The 18,933-nt window shown below is 63.2% G+C and overlaps 1 protein-coding gene across 4 annotated transcripts in view; it reads left to right on the top strand.

Moving 5' to 3' along the window:
* The window catches only part of EXOC3L2 (exocyst complex component 3 like 2), a 47,220-nt gene extending 42,163 nt beyond the window's left edge, over positions 1–5,057 (top strand). For all 4 annotated transcript variants that reach the window (XM_039509653.1, XM_039509655.1, XM_039509654.1 and 1 more), the window contains exons 11-12: positions 244–365; positions 3,974–5,057. In XM_039509653.1, coding sequence (XP_039365587.1) covers positions 244–365; positions 3,974–4,277 — 426 coding nt within the window. In that variant the 3' untranslated portion in view covers positions 4,278–5,057. The remainder of the gene's footprint in view (positions 1–243; positions 366–3,973) is intronic.
* The last annotated feature ends 13,876 nt before the right edge of the window (positions 5,058–18,933 follow it).

Here is an 18,933-nt window from a genome sequence, read left to right as displayed (position 1 = left end):
CCCCCAGCAGGGCGGTGACGGAGCCAGGACTAGCACCAGCCTCCAGCCCTGCCTGCTGGGCTGTGCCCCATTGCTGGGGTTCTCCTGGGGGACCCAGGGGGGAGGGTGGCGGGGGCTGAGCTCTAGCTGACTTGTCCCCTCAGTCTCGCTGCTGGCGCCAGCCCCTGAGTGGCATGGTTGGGCGGGGGGGGGGGGGGAGGTCTCCTTAGCCCCTGCCCTGTCCTGACTGCCTCCTGCCCACAGAACTCGACCTCGTCCTGGCTGAACGAAGTGGTGCCTCACCTGGCCGAGATCCTGCGGCTGGAGGACACGCCCTCCATCCAGATGGAGGTGGGGGTGCTGGTGCGGGACTTCCCTGATGTCCGGTGAGTGGGGGGCACCATGGGATCTGTGCACAGCCTCCAACCTATGCCTCCCCCGGCAGGGTCCCCCAAATCCTCCCTCTGGGGGACCCCCCCCAGTGTCGCTCCATCATCGGCCCACCGGGGGCTGCTGGGGGGCTGGGGAGGGGTGGGGGGAAACAGGTCCATCCCTTGACGTGTCAGTGAGGGGGCCAGCACCTTGGCACCCCTGCTGGACTCCTGTTGCCAGGGCATTGGGGGCCGTACTGCTGTGTGGCCTCCCCACCTCAGCAGGGGTGCGGCGGGTGGTCAGATGGGAGGTCTGCGCTTTTGAGGCTGTTAAAGGTCTCGGCTGAACTGCAGCTGAGCTAATGAATCCCCCTCCATTCCTGCCCTCCCCCTGGGGCGTGTTAAACAGCTGCCGGGGCTGCAGTGCTGGGGGGGATCCTTCTGGGGTTACAGCTGCGCTGCCCTCTCCACTCCCCCTCTCGCTCCTTGTGCCCCGGCTGAGTGTCACAGAGCCAGGCGGGCTGAGGGCCAGGCAGAACCCTGAGCTCCGTGGCTGCCGTGAACTTGTCACGGGAGGGACCTGGGCTGGCTTGAGCTGTGGCAGCCGCGTGGCCCCAGGCAAGGCCCCGGGGGAGCCAGCTGAGTACTGCCACTGGAGAGGGGCTCTGGGGGTGCTGGGGAGGGGCCACCCATCACTTGAATGCACTTTGCCCTGGGGCAGTACTGGTGGCTCCCAGCTCCCCTGGGTCCACACGAACCCCGAGCCCCCCCGCTAGGACCTCTCCTGTAGGGGGCGCTGGGCCATGCTCTGCCGGGCAGCAGGCGGGGTCGGAGCAGCATGCGACTCCTGTATCTGGTGCTCTTAGGGACGGTGAGCTCCCATAATGCACCTGGCCAGGGGTGCGATGCAGGTCCATGGTCCTTCCCCCTCCTGCGCTGGGGGTTGGCTCCTGGCCCTGAAATCAGGCAGATCTTGGGAAGGCCGGGCCCAGCGTGTGACCGCACGCCTCCTGTGGCAGAGAGTTCCACAGGTCACCCCGGCTGAGCCAGAAGATTGACAGGGTCAGATGGCTCCAGGGCGGACACAGGCGTGAACTCGCCGTTGTGACAAGCTGGGAAAAGGGAAATGGTTTTGCCAGCACAGCCAGGGCCGCTGCTTGGGACAGGGGCGAATGCTCCACATGCCCCCTAGGGAGATGCCCTCTGGGGCGACCCCCTCCCGCTGCTTCCCACGTGCCAGAGGAGCTGACTGCGGGCAGCCCCCTGCAGGGATCTCCGGCTGCTTGGCCCCACAGGGGTTGGGTTCTGGCTGTTGCATTTACCCTGACGCGCACGCCCTCTCCAGCAGGGGGCAGCAGTGACACACACTGGCAGCACGGTGGGTGCAGGTGGTGCTGACGTGCCAATGCCCTGCTCGGACAGCCCTCCCCTTGGCACCAAGCTCAGGCAGGCCAGGCCTTTGGCAATGTGCTTCCCAGGGGCCTCCCTGCCGTGCTCCAGGGACTCTGCCTGCTGCCCTGGGGTTGCTGCTCCCACCAGGTAGGGAAAGCTAGGGGATGCCCCCATGTGGCACACGCTGGTGCCAAGGAGCAGGGCACCGGCGAATTGGCCTTGGTGTGCTCCGAGGAGTGAGAGGAGCAGGCCTGCTGGGGTGGGGACAAGTCCCTGTCTGGCACAGAGGAGCTGCATGGACCTGCACAGGCCCCAGCGTGCCGGGTGCCGCATGGGTGCAAAACCAGGGACAGTCCCAGCCGCAGAGCGCTCGCCGGCCAGGAGCCAGGCCCTGATCCGGGGAAAGGGCACCCGCAGCACGTCCTTGCCAGCTCACCGGCTGATCCCAGCCGCTGCCAGAACGCGGCCCCTCCAGTGCGGCCCCCGGCGCTGCGGCCAGAATTAGGAGGCTGCTCAAGCTAAGCAGGCCCCTGGGCGTGGGACGCCTCCCCTTGCTCCACGCTCCCTGCCGCGCTCTGCCACAGCCGCCTGCGTCACCCTTGGGGCGAAGGGGGGTTATCGTGCTCCTGGTGCGGCTCCTCTTTCCATCTTCCGCTGATTGCATCCGGGCGCAGGGCTGGGAGGCGACGGATCGCCTGCGAAGCGTGGCTGCGAGCCGTTTCCTGCAGCCGGCCAGGGCGGAGCGGCCAGCAGGGGTGGCTGAAGACTGGGCTGGAGGAGAAAAACAAGTGGCTGGGCTCAGACAGGAAGGGGCCCGGGCGTGACTTCCCCTGGCTGCCACCGTAGGGCAGTTCGCGGTTGTGGAGACCCATGGAAAGGGGCCAGGGGTGGAGGGCTGCTCCGCAAGAGACCTTCAGTTGGGGGGAGGGGGTCAGACATGTATAACCCCCCACCCCCATGCAACCCACCCTGCCCTCCACCCCATCCCCTCCCAGCACCACACAACCCCCCACCTGCTGGCCTGGCATTGCCAGGGGCTGGACTGCGCTGCCCTGGGAATGGATCTGGGACACCTGCCTCTGGAGAGATCCTCCTATGCCAGCGGCTGCATGTTCCCAGCAGTGGGATTCACAGGTCACGGTCCCCAGGCTCAGCGCCGTGGCGGAAGCCCCCAAGGAAGGAAGTGTTGCAATTGCGCCAGGCGCATCTTCCCGCCTGGAGCTGGCGGCTGCACCGGGCTCTGGGACAGCCACCGACTCACGGCAGGGCCCTGGAGCAGTTGTGGGGGCCAGAGCTGACACCAGCGGGGCTGTCCCCCAGAACCAGCTCCGGGCCAGGCACCAGCAGGCGCACCAAGCAGCCTCCCCGCGCCCCTTCCCCCCCCCCCAGCAGGAGCTGCCCGGGAGCAACGTGTGCCTGGACGGGGGGCCGGGACTTTGCTGATTACACGGGCGCTCAGCCAACATCCTGAAAATGCCGGCAGGAGCTTTAAATAAACTCCTGCCCTGCAGTGCGGCCAGCCGCCCTCGCACAGCGTGTGTGTGTGGGGGGGGGGCTCTGGGGGGCAACAGGCTGGAACCGCTTGGGGGGGCCGCTTGGGGGCACCATGCTGACCGTCAGGGGGTGTTGATCTCCCATCAGGCTGACACCACCAGGTGGTGCTGATGGGGGGGGGGGGGGGCTCCCAGCAGGCACCAGGCTGACACCACCAGGGGGTGCTGATGGTGGAGGACCTGGCGGGCACCGGGCTGACACCGCCAGACACTGCCAGGGAGGCGACTCCATTTATTTCTGGTGAATGCCTCCCCCTTGCTCTGCGCCTCCCCTCAGTCAGTGCCTCTGCCCAGGTGGGGCACGGTTGCCAAGGGAGGGGTGCTCCCCTCACTGCCCCATGGCAGGAGGCAGCTGCATCCCCAGCCCCACTCACATTGGGTCCTTCCCTGCACCCTTGGCTGGGCTATGGAGGGACTACGCCCCCTTGTGGCCAGTCTGAGGAGTTGCCCCCTATCTGGGCTGGGTCAAGAGCTTGTTCCCAGGTTTCCCCAGGGAGCTGGCCTGGTGTCTCCCATCTCCGTCTCTCTGGGTGGTGCCCTGGCTGCAGGCTCTGGGCACGGCTCTGCCCCGTAGCCATGTGCCCACTGGTGTGGGTGGACATGGCAATGGCGCCAGTGGCATGGCTCTGCCCAGTGCCATGGGGGGCTGTTCTGAGCACCCTCTCCTTGTCTCGGCAGGAAGAAGCATGTGGCGGCCCTGCTGGACGTGCGGGGCCTGCGGGGCCAGGCTCAGCGCCAGGAGATCTTGGATGTGGTGAAGGACCTGGAGCTGAGCGAGGGCAAGGTTACACTGTCCCGGGAGCGGGCCTTCTTCTCGGAGATCCCCGCCGCCCGTGAGGTGCGCTGCTTCAGTAGGGTCCTGCCACGCCTGCCGCCCACGCACCTCGCCTGCCTGGGCTGGCTGCACTGGGGGTGCCTGGGCCCCCCGCCTGACACATGCCCACCCCAGCCCAGCGAGCACGAGGCAGACACCCAGGTGTGAGCCGAGCCCCTCCAGGACCCAGCCCCTGAGCCACGCCAGGCCAGGCACCTTGCACCAGTGGGCAGCTCCCTGTATCCTGCTGGCCCCAGGCCATGCCACCCAGACTGCACCCAAAAACCCGGTCCCGACAGCCGGGTGGGTGAGGCTGGGACACGGGCATCCAGCCCTGCTGCCTGTGAGCCCTCCTCAGGCCCCAGCGCTTTGGTCCTGAACTCACACTGGTGCCCAGCGCTGCCCCCGAGCAGGGGGTTTCGGATGTTCATTTATGGCAGCCCTCCCCAGAGAGGCACCTGGGTCCTTCGCGTGGGGCTGCAGCTGCTGGGGCAAGGCCAGGCCTGTGGGTGGGACATGCTGGGAGGGGGTGTTTGACCCTTTGTGCCCGCTGGCCATGCCACCTCCCCCTGGGGCTGGCAGCCCTTTTGCCCTGCTCCCCTCCAGCTGCCCCACCTCCCAGGGCCCACCCGTGGGGTAACACCATACCCCCCAGGGCCCCTCCTGGCTGTGACTTGCCAGCCCCCCAGAGGATCCAGCCACCACGGATCCCCTGAGCGCTGGGCAGAAGCTGCAGCTGGGTCTGTGCCAGAGCCCTGGGTGCTGGAGCCAGGTGTGGTACCCGCCCCCACAGCATAGGCCCAGGGCAGGAAGGAGCTCATTTCACCTAGGGGGGGCCTTTGCACAGCCCCCCTCCCCAGGCTGCCCGGGCGTGGGTGGTGTCTGGCTCCGCCAGGGCTCGAGTTCAGTCTGTAACTGTATGATAAGGAATAAACATTAATTTAAAGGACACTCTCCGGTTTGTGGGGCCGTCTGCACCGATCGGGGCCTTGGCCAGCTGGGTGCCTCAGGGGCTGCTGTGCGGGAGGCTGGGCTGAGCGGGCCCTTTGGGGCAGCTCATTCTGCAGGCCAGGGCATGGCACAAAAGTTAGCCCCGGGGGCCATGGAGCCAGGGCCGGTGCTAGGGCAGCGGGTTCCCGGCCGGTGCCTTGGACAACGCCTGGCACAGGTGGGTCTGTGTCTCCCACACGGCCCCTGTCCGGCTCACACGCACCGTGTGACCCTTTGTCCCAGCCCTGCCCCGCCGGAACCGCTCCACCGTGCGGCACATCCTGGCCGAGCTGGCTGTGTTTTCCAGGAACAGCCCGTCCCTGGCCACACCGGTGTACGCCGCGGCAGCAGGGCAGGGGGCTGGGCTCTTCCCACCGCCCGGGGGCAACATGGATCTGCCCCCCTACCAGAGGGGAATCTGGGACAAAGTGCCCCCTCCCACACCCTGCAGGGCCCCCCTGCCCCTGCTCCCCCCCACCACCCCTCACTCCTGGCTCACTCCAGGGAAGCTGGTTGAGTCCAGCCGGGGCTTGGAGGAAGGAAATTCCTGCGTGAGGGGAGCGAAGCTGGGAAAGTCATCAGGCCGCTGCTGCCAGCCCTGCCTGGCGGGGGCCCGCGGTGTTTCCCGCACGTCTGGGACCTGGGGGGCTGGGGCCAATCGGGGAAGGGGACAACAGGGCTCTTACCACCTGGTCTTTGCCAGTGTCCAAGGGGGGCAGGGCTCTGGGGAGCCCCAGAGGGAGGGGGGCAGCAGCAGGGTCCTAGGGCAGGCCCAGGCATGGGGAGCCCCGGCAGGAGTGGGGCCACAGGGGCAGGACCTAGGACAGGCCTGGGAGAGGGGGCCCCTGAGGTCCAGGTGTGGGGCAGGGGTGGCAGGCCAGGGCTTGTCATTCTCAGCCCCTCCCCTTGCCCCACTGCCAGGGCCTCAGACTAACCCCATGGCCTCTGCTGAGCCCCCCAGCTCTGCCAGTGCCCCTCAATACTGACCCATAGCCCCCAGAATCCCCTCAGCCCCTCAATCCCGACCTGGAGCCCCCTGCTGCCCCCAGCACCCCCCAGCTCTGCCAGTGCCCCTCAATTCTGACCCACAGCCCCCTGCTGCTCCCAGCCTCCTCTCCCCCAGCTCTGCTGGTGCTCCTCACTCCCGACCTGCAGCCTGCTGCCAGCCCAGCCTTGGGCTCCCCACGCCCCCCACACACATACACAGTGCCCCTCAATCCCACAGTGCAACCCCCCCCCCCGGCCTCCCAGGAATTCCCTGCCCAGGCCACTGGCTGCCCTCTGCCCTTGTGCCCTGGCACCAGTTCATCCAGCGTGTGTGTGTGGGGGGGGGTGAGCGCTGGCCTGGCGTCCGCAGCTACTGAGATCCGGCCAGAAACACAAACATCCAGCCCAGCCGCCAGCCCCTGGCTGCCCTGACACCCCTGGCCCCATGGAAACAAGGCGAGGGCAGGAGACCATTTATCTTGACAGATGTAAACTGTGCTGATGGCAGAAGAATAGTAAGGGAGCGGGCCAGGTCTCCCTCCCTCCCCACAGCTCCCAGCCAGGTCCCCCCAACACACACTGCTCCCAGCCAGGTCCCCACACACACACACTGCTCCCAGCCAGGTCCCCCAAAAAAACCACACACTGCTCCCACCCAGGTCCCATCCCCTGCACACACACTGTTCCCAGCCAGGTCTCCCCCCACACACAAACACACATTGCTCCCAGCCAGTCCCCACACTGCTCCCACCCAGGTCCCCACACACACACACTGCTCCCACCCAGATCCCACACACACACACACTGCTCCTGGCCAGGTCCCGTCTCCTTGCACTGTTCCCAGCCCCCACACATACACACTGCTCCTGGCCAGATCCCCCCCGTCTCCCCCCAGCCCCACTGCTTCCATCCAGGTCCCCCTCCCAGCCAGGTCCCCTCTGCTCACACTGCTCCTGGCCAGGTCTCCTCCCCCCAGCTGCCAGTTGCAGGTCGACAGGTTTCAGAGGGGTAGCTGTGTTAGTCTGTACCAGCAAAAACAACGAGGAGTCCTTGTGGCACTGTAGAGACTAACACATTTATTTGGGCATAAGCTTTCGTGGGCTAAAACCCACTTCATCGGATGCATGGAGTGAAAAATACAGTAGGAAGAGATATATACCCAGGGAACATGAGAAAATGAGTGTTGCCATACCAACTCTAACGAGACAAATCAATTAAGGTGGGCTATTATCAGCAGGAGAAAAAAAAACGTAGTGATAATCAGGATGGCCCCTTTCCAACAGTTGACAAGAAGGTGTGAGTAACAGTAGGGGGAAAATTAGCATGAGGAAATAGTTTTTACTTCGTGTAATGACCCATCCACTCCCAGTCTTTATTCAAGTCTAATTGAATGGTGTCCCGTTTGCAAGTTAATTCCAGTTCTGCAGTTTCTCGTTGGAGTCTGTTTTGGAAGTTTTTTTGTTGAAGAATTGCGACTTTTAGGTCTGTAATTGAGTGTCCAGGGAGGCTGAAGTGTTCTCTGACTGGTTTTTGAATGTTATAATTCTTGACATCTGATGTGTGTCCATTTATTCTTTTGTGTAGAGACTGTCCGGTTTGGCCAATGTACACGGCAGAGGGGCATTGCTGGCACATGATGGCATCTATCACATTGGTAGATGTGCAGGTGAATGAGCCCCTGATGGTGTGGCTGATGTGATTAGGTCCTATGATTGTGTCCCTTGAATAGATATGTGGACAGAGTTGGCAATGGGCTTTGTTGCAAGGATAGGTTCCTGGGTTAGTGTTTATGTTGTATGGTGTACAGTTGCTGGTGAGTATTTGCTACAGGTTGGGAGGCTGTCTGTAAGTGAGGACTGGTATGTCTCCCAAGATCTGTGAGAGTGAGGGATCATCCTTGAGGATAGGTTGTAGATCCTTGGTGATGCACTGGAGAGGTTTTAGTTGTGGGCTGAAGGTGACGGCTAGTGGCGTTCTGTTACTTTCTTTGTTGGGCCTGTCCTGGAGTAACAGAAGGCCACTAGCCATCACCTTCAGCCCCCAACTAAAACCTCTCCAGCACATCATCAAGGACAGTCTCTACACAAAAAAATAAATGAACACAAATCAGACGTCAAGAATTATAACATTCAAAAACCAGTCGGAGAACACTTCAATGGACACTCAGTTACAGACTTAAAAGTTGCAATTCTTCAACAAAAAAACTTCAAACAGACTCCAACGAGAAACTGCAGAACTGGAATTGATTTGCAAACGGGACACCATTAAATTAGGCTTGAATAAAGACTGGGAATGGATGGGTCATTACACCTTCTTGTCAACTGTTTGAAATTATCACAACAAAAGTTTTTTTTCTCCTGCTGATAATACTACTACTACTACTACTAATGCCCGTCACCCCAGTCTGATAATAGCCCACCTTAATTGATTAGTCTCGTTACAGTTGGCAACACTCGTTTTTTCATGTTCTCTGTGTATATATCTCTTCCTACTGTATTTTCCACTCCATGCATCCAATGAAGTGGGTTCTAGCCCATGAAAGCTTATGTCCAAATAAATTTGTTAGTCTCTAAGGTGCCACAAGTACTCCTGTTCTTTTTAGTGGCAGGTCGGTGGCCCTGACCCTGTGCCGTATTTCCTAGAATCCAGCCCTGGGCTGAGCCCGAGACCCCACACATGCACAGAGGTGTGCCCAGGGGACTGTGTGGCATCAGGCTGGCCAGCAGCAGCTCAGGAGCGTGGGTCCCAACCTCGGGCCGGCGGGGCACTAGCCTCACGCTGGCTGTGAGCTCCCTGCTTAGTTTTCACCAGCGGTTTATGAAGTGTGAACTCCCCAGGTCCTATAACAGCCTATGTACGGCAGCAGAGCCAGGCCCCGTGGCTGGCCCCGTACACTGAGAATCACAGCAATATTCAGGGTCCTCCCCAGTCACTTATGCAGGCCACGGGCCCCTGAGCGCACACCCCAAAGCCCCCGCTGTAACAGCCTAGCTGAAACGTGGTAACTAGGGAAAGGAGCCGAGCGCTACGGCCGGGTTAAAGCAGGGACCAGCCCCACACCATGGCTGCAAAGGCAGATGCGGCTACAACCAGCAAGCTCTGGCTGGCCTTTGGGGCTGGCCCAGGCCAGGCACCCCATTTCCTCCTTGTTCAGGCAGTTTCCTCCTTCCCCCTTTTGCCGTGAGTTGCAACCTCAGCTGGTGGGAGGAATCCAGCCGCCTCGTCCTCTTCACAGGAGTGGGGCGCAAGCCATGAAGGCTTTGCTCCTCCGGTGGGCACAGCAGCTACTCTGGGATCCCCTGGCGGAAACGTGTCAGTCCGTGGTCCCTGCACTGTGGGTACAGCTGTGAGCCCCATGCCGGCAGCGCCTCACAGGTCTAACCAAGCAGCCCGCCAGCCTAGAGCTACCAGCCCAGTGAGCTGGGTCTGTCGAGGTCCCACTCGGCATGGGGACCTTTGCAGGAGATGGCACCTCCCTGGCAGAGGCACAGGCTGGCTGGGTGGTGGTGGTGGAGGATCAGAGGCTCAGGGAGGGTGTGTGGGGGGGGAATGAAATGGCCCAGTCAGACCCTGGCTGGAAGATCCTGCGGCGAGTGGGGCCTGAGGCGCTAATGGGGCCGTGTCGTGCTCCTTTCTGAGGGGGACCGTCCACAGACCTGGCCCCTTTGCCCTCCTGGGCAGATTTCAGGGCAGCCTGGAGTCTCAGCTGCTGAGCAGAGACCGGGGAGATGTCGAGGGTGGGGGAGTGAACAGCCCATTTATTCAGAGCCCCCTCAGGAGAGTGCTGGGCCCTCCGGCTCCAGGGCTCTGGTGTGTCATGGGGCAGCTCGGGCTCTGTGATAGCCTGGCCCTTCCCGGAGCCTGCACTGGGCGTGGTCCAGGGGTCCCCAGCCCTCCCCTCACCCAGCTCCCCCGCCGGCCCCAGGGAGCGCCCACTGGCTTCCGCAGGCTCGGCCCAGTGTCGTGGGTGGGAGGCCGGCTGGGGTCATAGACAGCTCCGTGCTGCTCCAGGCCCCAAGCCACACCTGTCCTGGCAGGGGGCTGGGCAGGGCACCCCATCTCCCCTCCTCCATTTCCCCCAAGTGAGCCAGGGCACAGCTCATCCTGGGGGGCTGGAAGAAGTGGGGAGGGGGGCCCCTGTCCTTTGCACCAGGGCATGGGGAGGAGCTGCGGCCCAGCTGGACAAGGAGCACGGTGCTGGGGGAAGTGGTCCAGGCAGTGCCACCCCGGCTGTGGTGTGGGGAGCTCGGGGTGTCAGGCACAGGTTGGGTCTGAGCACCAAGGCCTCGGCATGGTTTGGGGGCATTGGTGGCCATGATCCTGGCAGAGCTGGGGGAGCCTGTGGCAGCTGTGGGGCTGGCATCACAGTGCTGGGGGAGGGGGGAAGGGTGGAGCGTGGCCGGCCTGTTCAGTTCTCTGGGGTCCATCACCCCGATTTGACTCTGACACCCAATAAACCATCTGGAGAGGGGGCCCAAATCATCACTTGTAGGCAGGGCTGGCAGCCCCCCCAGCCCAGGCGGGTGCAGAGAGACATCACTGAGCCCCCGCCCCTTCCAGGCTCCAGGTGCCCAGGCTGCCCCAGAGTCCTTCACGCCCCTCCCCCCACGCAACAGGCCAGACCGTCCCTCCAGAGTCCTTCACGCCCAGGGGCAGCCATGGGCCCGGCGGAGGAGGGGACTGTAGATGGTGACCTACAGCTCGGCTGGGCCCCCCCCCAACTGCACCACACACAGTGCTGGGTCCACCCCAGCCCCAGAGTCCTCCCTGAACCCCTCCCTGCTCTGCAGGATCAGACCCGCCTGTTGGCTCCTGAACGTGTCACACGTGGCTGGGTCAGATCAGGAGCCACGGAGCAAAATGTGTTTGGGCTCTGCAGCTCCGGCCCAGACCGTCCCTCCAGACCCCCACCACCCCATGCAATGGGCCAGACCTTCCCTCCAGAACCCCCCCACCACTGGGCCAGACCCCCACCCCATGACCCCCCTCACGCACCAGGCCAGACCATCCTCCAGACCCCCATGCAATGGGCCAGACCGTCCCTCCAGACCCCCATGCAACGTGCCAGACCGTCCCTCCAGACACCCCCACACACAAGCACCAGGCCAGACCATCCCTCCAGAACCACCACCCCCCACGCGATGGGCCAGACCATCCCTCCAGAACCCCCTATTCACTGGCCCTGACCATCCCTCCAGACCCACCCCCTACGCAAGAGGCCAGACTGTCCCTCCAGAACCTCCCTGGGCCAGAGCCAGATCATCCCACCCACCCCCCCCTCCAGCAACCAATGGGCCAGTCTCAGAACCCTCCGCCACTGGGCCAGACTCCCCCTCCAGACCCTCCCCCCCCCCCACGCCAATGGCCCCAGTCGTCCCCTCCAACCGCCCCCACTGGGCAGACCATCTCCCCACCCCCCACTGGGCCAGACCATCTTCACTGGGCCAGACAGTCCCTCCAGAACCTCCCACACACACTGGGCCAGAGCATCCCTCCAGACACCCCCCCCTCCCGCACGCAATGGGCCAGACCGTCCCTCCAGAACCCCCTCGTCACTGGGCCAGACCGTCCCTCCAGACCTCCCCAAACCCCCCCACGCAATGGGCCAGACGGTCCCTCCAGAACCGCCCCCCACTGGGCCAGACCATCTCCCCAACACCCCCCCCCCACTGGGCCAGACCATCTCCCCAACCCCCCCTGGGCCAGACCGTCCCTCCAGAACCGCCCCCCGCCGCCAGACGGTCCCTGCAGCCCCCCCGGAATGACGCGTTGGGCACCGGGCTCGCTGCACATCCTGCCCCCCGTGCGGGGCCGGGGCCGGGGCAGGGCCGGGAGGCGGCCCGACGGGGGGGGCTGGGGCGGGCGGCGAGGCTATAATCAGCCGCGGGACGCCCCGGGCGGAAGGAGCGGGCGGCGGGCGCTATAAATACCTGCCCCCTGCGCGGCCCGGCGGGGCGGCTCCCCCGGGGTTACGGGGGTCTCCGTGTGCGGAGCGGAAACGCGGAGCCTTCCCGCGAGCCCCCCCAGCCCCGCCCAGGGGATGTTTGTCCTCGGGGCAGCGCAGGAAAAGCTGCTGCTCCGGCCGCGTTTCCTCCCAACAACACGGCGGCGTGGGAGGGACCCGGCCCGGCTACGCCAGCCCCCGCCTCTGCCAGCAGGGGGCGCTATGGGGCGCGGGGCAGGGGGCGCTGGCTGGGGGCACAGGGCAGGGGTGCTGGCTGGGGTGGGGGGGTGCTGTGGGGCAGGGGTACTGGCTGGGGGACGTGGGAGCTGTGGGGTATGGGGCAGGGGGTGCTGGCTGGGGGTGGTGTGGGGCAGGGGGTGCTAGATGGGGGGTCCTGTGGGGCATGAGGCAGTGGGTGCTAGCTGGGGACAGGGGGTGCTGTGGGGCACGGGCCATGGGGTACTGGCTGTGGGTGGGGGATGCTGTGGGGGACAGGGCACAGGGTACTGGCTTGGGGCAGGGGATGCTGTGGGGCACGGGGCATGGGGTACTCTGGGGGTGGTGTGGGGTGCTCAACCGATCCAGCGCACCCCTGCAGACCTCCCCCGGCTGTACCCTGCGGCACTGGGTGTTGCTGGGGGTGAGGCTGCAATGAGCCCCCAGTGGAGCTGCACGGTATGACGGTGCTGGGTGAGTCGGGCTCCTTTTTGGAGGGAGGGGTCACAACAGCCCTCGGTCCCCCCCCAACTCCTCTTCCCCCGCTGAACGCCCCTTCCCCAGGCTCTCCCCCTCCCCCGCAGGGACTCTGGCCACAGGAAATACAGTTTGAGAGAGAGACCCCCACCCCATGCCATGCCTGGGCACCCCTCTGCTCTGCCAGTGCCCCTCCTGACCTGCAGCCTCCTGCTAGCCCAGCCCTGGGCTCCCCCCAGCTCTGCTTGTGCCCCTCACTGCTGACTCACTGCCCCCTACTAACCCAGCCCTACATCCCCCAAGCTCTGCCGGAGCCCCTCAGTCCCAACCAGCAGCCCCCTTATATTTCTAGCCTGCCTCTGCTGCACCCCCTGGCAATGTTGCTGATGCCCCAAACACGCCTGTGGTTCTTTGTGTTGCAATGATGCTTTGGCTGGAGCTCTTGTGCCCTGGGTTCCTGGGGATCCTTCAGCTGGGGGATCCCTGGTGCCCTGCAGGTCTGTGCCTGAGTCTGAGCTTCCGGCTCTTGTGCTCATGGGGGAAACTTCCAACCGGGCCCTGAGAATGACACAGCAACGCTGCCTGAGCCTGATGAGAGCCTGAGCCGATTGCTTTCATTGCGGGAGGGGGTAGCTGCCCCAGTCATCACAGGTGGATGTTAATTCTGGAACCTAACAACAACCCCCAACAGCAGCATCATTAACTATTTTCTTACCGGCCATTTAGCAGCAATATCCAGGGAACAAGCTTCTCCTACAGCCTCAGCACCCCCCACCTAGTCACCCGTCAGAACCTGCAGCCACCCCGGTGCGGTCCCATGGCATCTGCACAGCCCACCGCATAGTGAGAGGTGACCCCGTGGAGACCATGTCCCAGCAGTGCCCCCAGGGCTGCAGTGCTGAGGGGCTCATTCGGGCAGCACTCATCCCTGTCCTGCGCAGGGGATGCTCGACACGGCAGGCAGTGTCTGGGCAAACAGCCAGTGACAAACGCACCCAGCTCTGCTGGACCAATCGCTTGCTCTTGTTCTTCCTTACGGGAATGAGAAGCATCACCTGGTCCCCAGTAGCATAGGAGCAGGCACGTGCTGAGCAGTTGTACCAGACCTTCTGCTTCTTCTGGGCCCTGGCTGGGTTTCCCCTGGCCAAGCTCAGGAGCTCTGCCAGCTTTTCTTGGAAGGTCAGTACATATTCCACCACCGATTCTCCATTGGGAGAGGCCTTCCCCTCCCAATGTCCCTTATCAAGTCCTCACTCTCCTCCCATACAGCAACCCGAACGGGCAAAACCTTGTGGATTCCTGGGGCACTTCCCCGTATGCGAACGGTAAATACTTGTCCCAGTCCTGTGGGTGCTGGTCCATGAATGTTTTCAGCATCATCTTTAGGGGCCCATTGAACCTCTCCACCAGCCCATTGGACGGAGGGTGGTACGCCGAGGCCCAGGTGTGCTGGACTCCACACGTCTCCCACAGGCACTGCGCAGGGTTGACATGAAGATGGACCCCAGTCTGTAAGGACCTCCTTGGGGAACCCCATACCGCTGAAAATGGTCAGCAGCACGTCTGCCACGGTGTCTGCCTCGACAGAGGACAAGGCCATTGCCTCAGGGTAGTGCATAGAGAAATACATCACCACCAGAATGAATTTATTCTCCAAATGGGTCGCCCTGCTGAGGGGCCCCTCTGTGTCCATGGCCACCTTCTGGAAAGGCTCCTCTATGATGGGCAAAGGTCTCAGAGCTGCTTTACACTTATCCTGGGCCTTCCCCACCCTCTGCAGGAATCACAGGACCTGCAATACTGTTGGACAGCGTCAAAGATCCCAGGCCAGTGAAAGTTCTACAGCAGCCTCTGCCTGGTGCGCCTGGTGCTCTGAAAGGGGAATATCGTGGACCAAGTAGAACAGTCTGCGGTGGTACCTCTTGGGGAACCACCACCTGCCTCCTGGCCTTCCAAGGTTCAGTTTGCCCTGAACCAGCCCATTCCCAGTACAGGAATCCCTTCTCCCACAGGAATCTCTCCCAATGGTCCTCCCCCTGGGATCCTGCACTGCTGTGGCCAGCCAGGGCCCTCAACTTCTCTAAGGAGGGATCCTCTTGCAGCTCCGTCTGGAATTCAGCTGCTGGGTTTGAGGGTACAGCCCTGGGTGGTGGTGCCTCATTTTCTCCACCTAGGGATGGAGGCTTCGGTCCAGCCAGGACAAGCCCTACCCTCAGAGCTTCGGTCCCCCCTTCGGGAGGTCCCGCGTCTGGCTCTGGCTCCAGGTAAGGACCAGGGTGTTCTGAGTGCCAGCCGGCCAGTTCTCCAGTCATTACCCATTAGCACTTCAGTGGGCAGGAGATCGTGCATCCCAACCTCTTTGGATCCCTTCTTAGCCCCCAACTTCAGCAGCAAAGCCTGTTTGAAAAGGTCATAGTGCCCCATCTCAATACCATCCATTTGGCTGAATGCCTCCATGGCCTTGGGACCCAGTAGGGGGGTCACACAGCAAAGCCTGTCTGCAGGGTCAATCTGGTTCAGATCACAAGCCTTCCCAAAGGCTGTGAGGTAGGCATCAATATTCCCCCACGCCCTCCTTAAACTGGGGCAGCAGTTTGGTGTCTGGATTCCCCACAAAACTGGTGTCTCGGGGCCCTTCCCCCCTTACCCTCCGGCAGGCCCTCTTGGTCCGCCACTTTTCCAACTCATGCTTCTGCTGTTCTGCACAGTCTGCCAGCCTCTGCTCCTCCGGCTCCAGCTCCTTCACTTTCAGCTCCAGTCTCTGCAGCTCCTCCCGGCAGTCAGGTCTGATAGACTCCTGGCTGCTACATGGACTGTCCCCACGGCTACCCGGGAGCTCCCCTGGGATCTGGAACCTGTTCCTCAGACTGGTCATTCTCTACCAGCTGGGCAATCAGCTGCTCCTGGGTGAGCCTCTGCATGCTCAGCCCTCTCTCTCTCTGCACAGACGTGCCATGTCCCTCTTACGGAGCAGTTTATAGGCCATTTCCACTCTGGTTCCCTCAATTCCCTCGTTTTATCACTGGCAGCCATTCATTGCAAAGCACCTGCACTCGTAGCCCACTGTCTACAGGGTGCATCTGCCAACCATCCTCTGCTACCACGTTGTCACAGACTAACAAGTTGTGCCCACTCTTGGCCCCGTACGGTCCCTGGGGGGAACCCCCTTCAATGCAACAGCCCTTCTCAGGGTCCACTCTCTCTCTCGGGGGTTAAGCCCCTCTACCTCCTGGAACCGCACCTCTCTGAGCCTCAGCACACCTGTTTCTCGCCATGGGCCCCCTCAGGGAGTCCACTCACTCTGGACCTCCAGGGCCTCCACTCCCAGAGGGAATAATGCCACCCTGTTCTCTAGCCTGTAGCAACTCTCAGCCAGTGTAACACAGAAGGGTTTATTGAGTGTCTGAACACAGCACAGGAAACTCTCCAGGGCCTCAGGCCTGGCCTCCCTCAGCACAGTACATCTAAGTCTCCCCTGCATTGAGGTGGGCTCTGCCTGCTCCCTCTCTCCAGTCCCGAGCCCCCCTGCTTGACATCTGCTATCACCTCCCCCAAGTCCCGCCTCTGTCCATTGTCTTCTATCCAGGTAAACAGGGTTGCCTGGGCCTCCTCTCCTCTCTTCTGTCCTCTGGCCCCATCTGGCTGGAACCAGCTGGTCAAGTTCACCAGGGTCTTCTCTCTGCAGCCCATTGTCCTCCCACTGGCCAGAACCGGCTGTGTCTCCTGAGCTGGGCCTCCTGGTCACCAGGTCACCAGTCGTTGGGTATCCATTCTCCAGGCCATTGGCCGGGGTCCGAAGTTCCATCACCGGTCCTCTGTAACAACAAACTCCCTCTCCCATCATCTCGCTAAACCAGTAACACCAAGGGAAACTCAGTCCCACCCACTCAGCATGCAAACCATTGAAAAAAACCACAAAAATCACCCACTTTGTCACACCGAGGTCAGGGCCCCATTGGGCTAGGTTCTGCAGAGACACAGTGACCAAGATCAGGGCCCCGACGTGCTGGGCGCTGCCCAGATACACAGTGACCAAGATCAGGGCTGTGTTGCGCTGGGTGCTGCTCAAATACACGGTGACCGAGATCAGGGCCCTGTCGTGCCGGGTGCTGCACAGACACACAGAGACCGAGATCAGGGCCCCGTCATACAGGCACTGCACAGAAAGACACAGTGACCTAGGTTAGGGCCCTGTCACGCCGAGTGCTGCACAAAAACACAGTGACTGAGGTCATGGCTCTGTCATGCTGGGATGTGAGGCCCTGTAAGACACAGGGATCTGCCCAAGGTTGCCCAGGGCCAGGACAGCAGAGCCAGGCTTATCGCCCTGGCCTCGGGGCCCAGGCCAGCCGCTGAGCCACGAGGTCGCCCTTCCCCTGCCAGGTGTTATTTTTAACCTGCCAGGGCAGCGCCCCCGGCGCATCCCCAGGGGCCTGTCCGGCTCGGGTGAATCAGACACAGGCCTGTCTCCTAGCGACGGGCAGGATGAGGAGACAGGGCAAGCGACAGGCAGGGGAACAAGAGAGACAGGCAGGAAGCCCGTCACCGGATGTGTCTGACGTGGGCAGAGTGGGCACTGGGCGTGTCGGGGTACAGGGTGTGGTAGCAAGAGGGGTACAAGGAACCCCCCCCCCCACCTCTGCCAGGTGCCCCTCACTCCCAACCCGTAGCCCTCTGCTAACCCAGCCCTGGGTTTCCCCCAGCCCTGCCAGGGCCCCTCACTCCTGACCCACGCCCCCTGCTAGCCCAGCCCTGGGCTCCCCCCAGCCCTGGGCTCCCCAGCCCTACCAGTGCCCCTCACTCCTGACCCACACCCCCTGCTAGCCCAGCCCTGGGCTCCCCCCAGCTCTGCCAGTGCCCCTCACTCCCAACCCACACCCCCTGCTAGCCCAGCCCTGGGCTCCCCCCAGCTTTGCCAGTGCCACTCACTCCCAACCCACGCCCCCTGCTAGCCCAGCCCTGGGCTCCCCCCAGCCCTGCCAGTGCCCCTCACTCCCAACCCACACCCCCTGCTAGCCCAGCCCTGGGCTCCCCCCAGCTCTGCCAGTGCCCCTCACTCCCAACCCACACCCCCTGCTAGCCCAGCCCTGGGCTCCCCCCAGCTCTGCCAGTGCCACTCACTCCCAACCCACGCTGGGATGTGAGGCCCAGCTCCCCCTAGCTCTGCCAGTGCCCCTCACTCCCAACCCGTAGCCCCCTGCTAGCCCAGTTCTGCTGGTGCCCTTCACTCCCAACCTAGGTGCTCAGACCCCCAAGTAAGAGTCGTGCAACCTGGTCTCAGGCTGACACCCTGGGGTCTCCTGGCCAGGGATTCCCTGGTCCTTGAGGTGCCAGAATCTTTGCCCTCTGTCTCCGTTCTAACCCTGCGGGTTTAGTGTCGCCTTTGGGAGCCATGGCCAGTATCAGGGAGGGGCAGAAAAGGGTCGGGGGCATCTCAGACTGGACCCCGGAGTGGGAATGGGCTGTGGGCTGCCCAGCTAGTGTGTGGCTGGCTCGCTGGGCACTGCCCCTGCCCCTGGCCCCAGGGCCGGGCACCTAACCAAGCAGCACCGGATGCGCTGGCACAGCCGCACTGCGCGGGTCTTGCAGGCGCCCAGGGGACCCTGAGCAGCAAAGACCGGGATGAGCCTTCGGTGTCCTAGCAACAGCAGAGACATGGTCACCGTGGCAACCGGGGGACCAGCGGCCTGACACAGAGAACCTCAAAACACCCGCGGCCAGAGAGCGAGAGAGATGGGCAGGCGGATGGATGGAGCGGGACAGACGGATGGTGGAATTAGGAGGGAGGGAGGGAGCGGGACAGACGGCTGGAGAGTGAGACCCTCGGCACTGAGCTCTGGGGGCAGGGGCCTGCCCCCCACCCCACTGGAAGCACCGTGCTGGGCTTGCCCCATGGCCCCTGCCCGGTTGGGTTCCTGGCTCCAGGGTTTGGCGACTGGGTCCAGGCTGCGTAAGCCCCCCCCCCCCCCGACCACACCCCAGCATTGCTGGAGAGGCTGAGCTCTGTCTGGGGCAGACAAGGGCCCATGCCCCAGGAGGAAGGAGCGAGGGGCTCACGTGGGGCTGATCTGGGAGGCTGAGGCTGGTTCTGGGCTAAGCAGGGAGCCCAGCTGGGACCAGGTGTCCCGTCCTGGATGTCTCCCACGGGCTTCAAACCCCCTCCTGCTCCCGGCCCCTATTCCTTGACCCTGGCTCCCCAGCCCAGAATCC

Source organism: Mauremys reevesii, linkage group 22 (genome assembly GCF_016161935.1).
Source record: "Mauremys reevesii isolate NIE-2019 linkage group 22, ASM1616193v1, whole genome shotgun sequence".
NCBI lineage: Eukaryota > Metazoa > Chordata > Testudines > Geoemydidae > Mauremys > Mauremys reevesii.
Note: the sequence above shows the minus strand (reverse complement) of the source record. Positions and strands in the feature narration are given on the sequence as shown.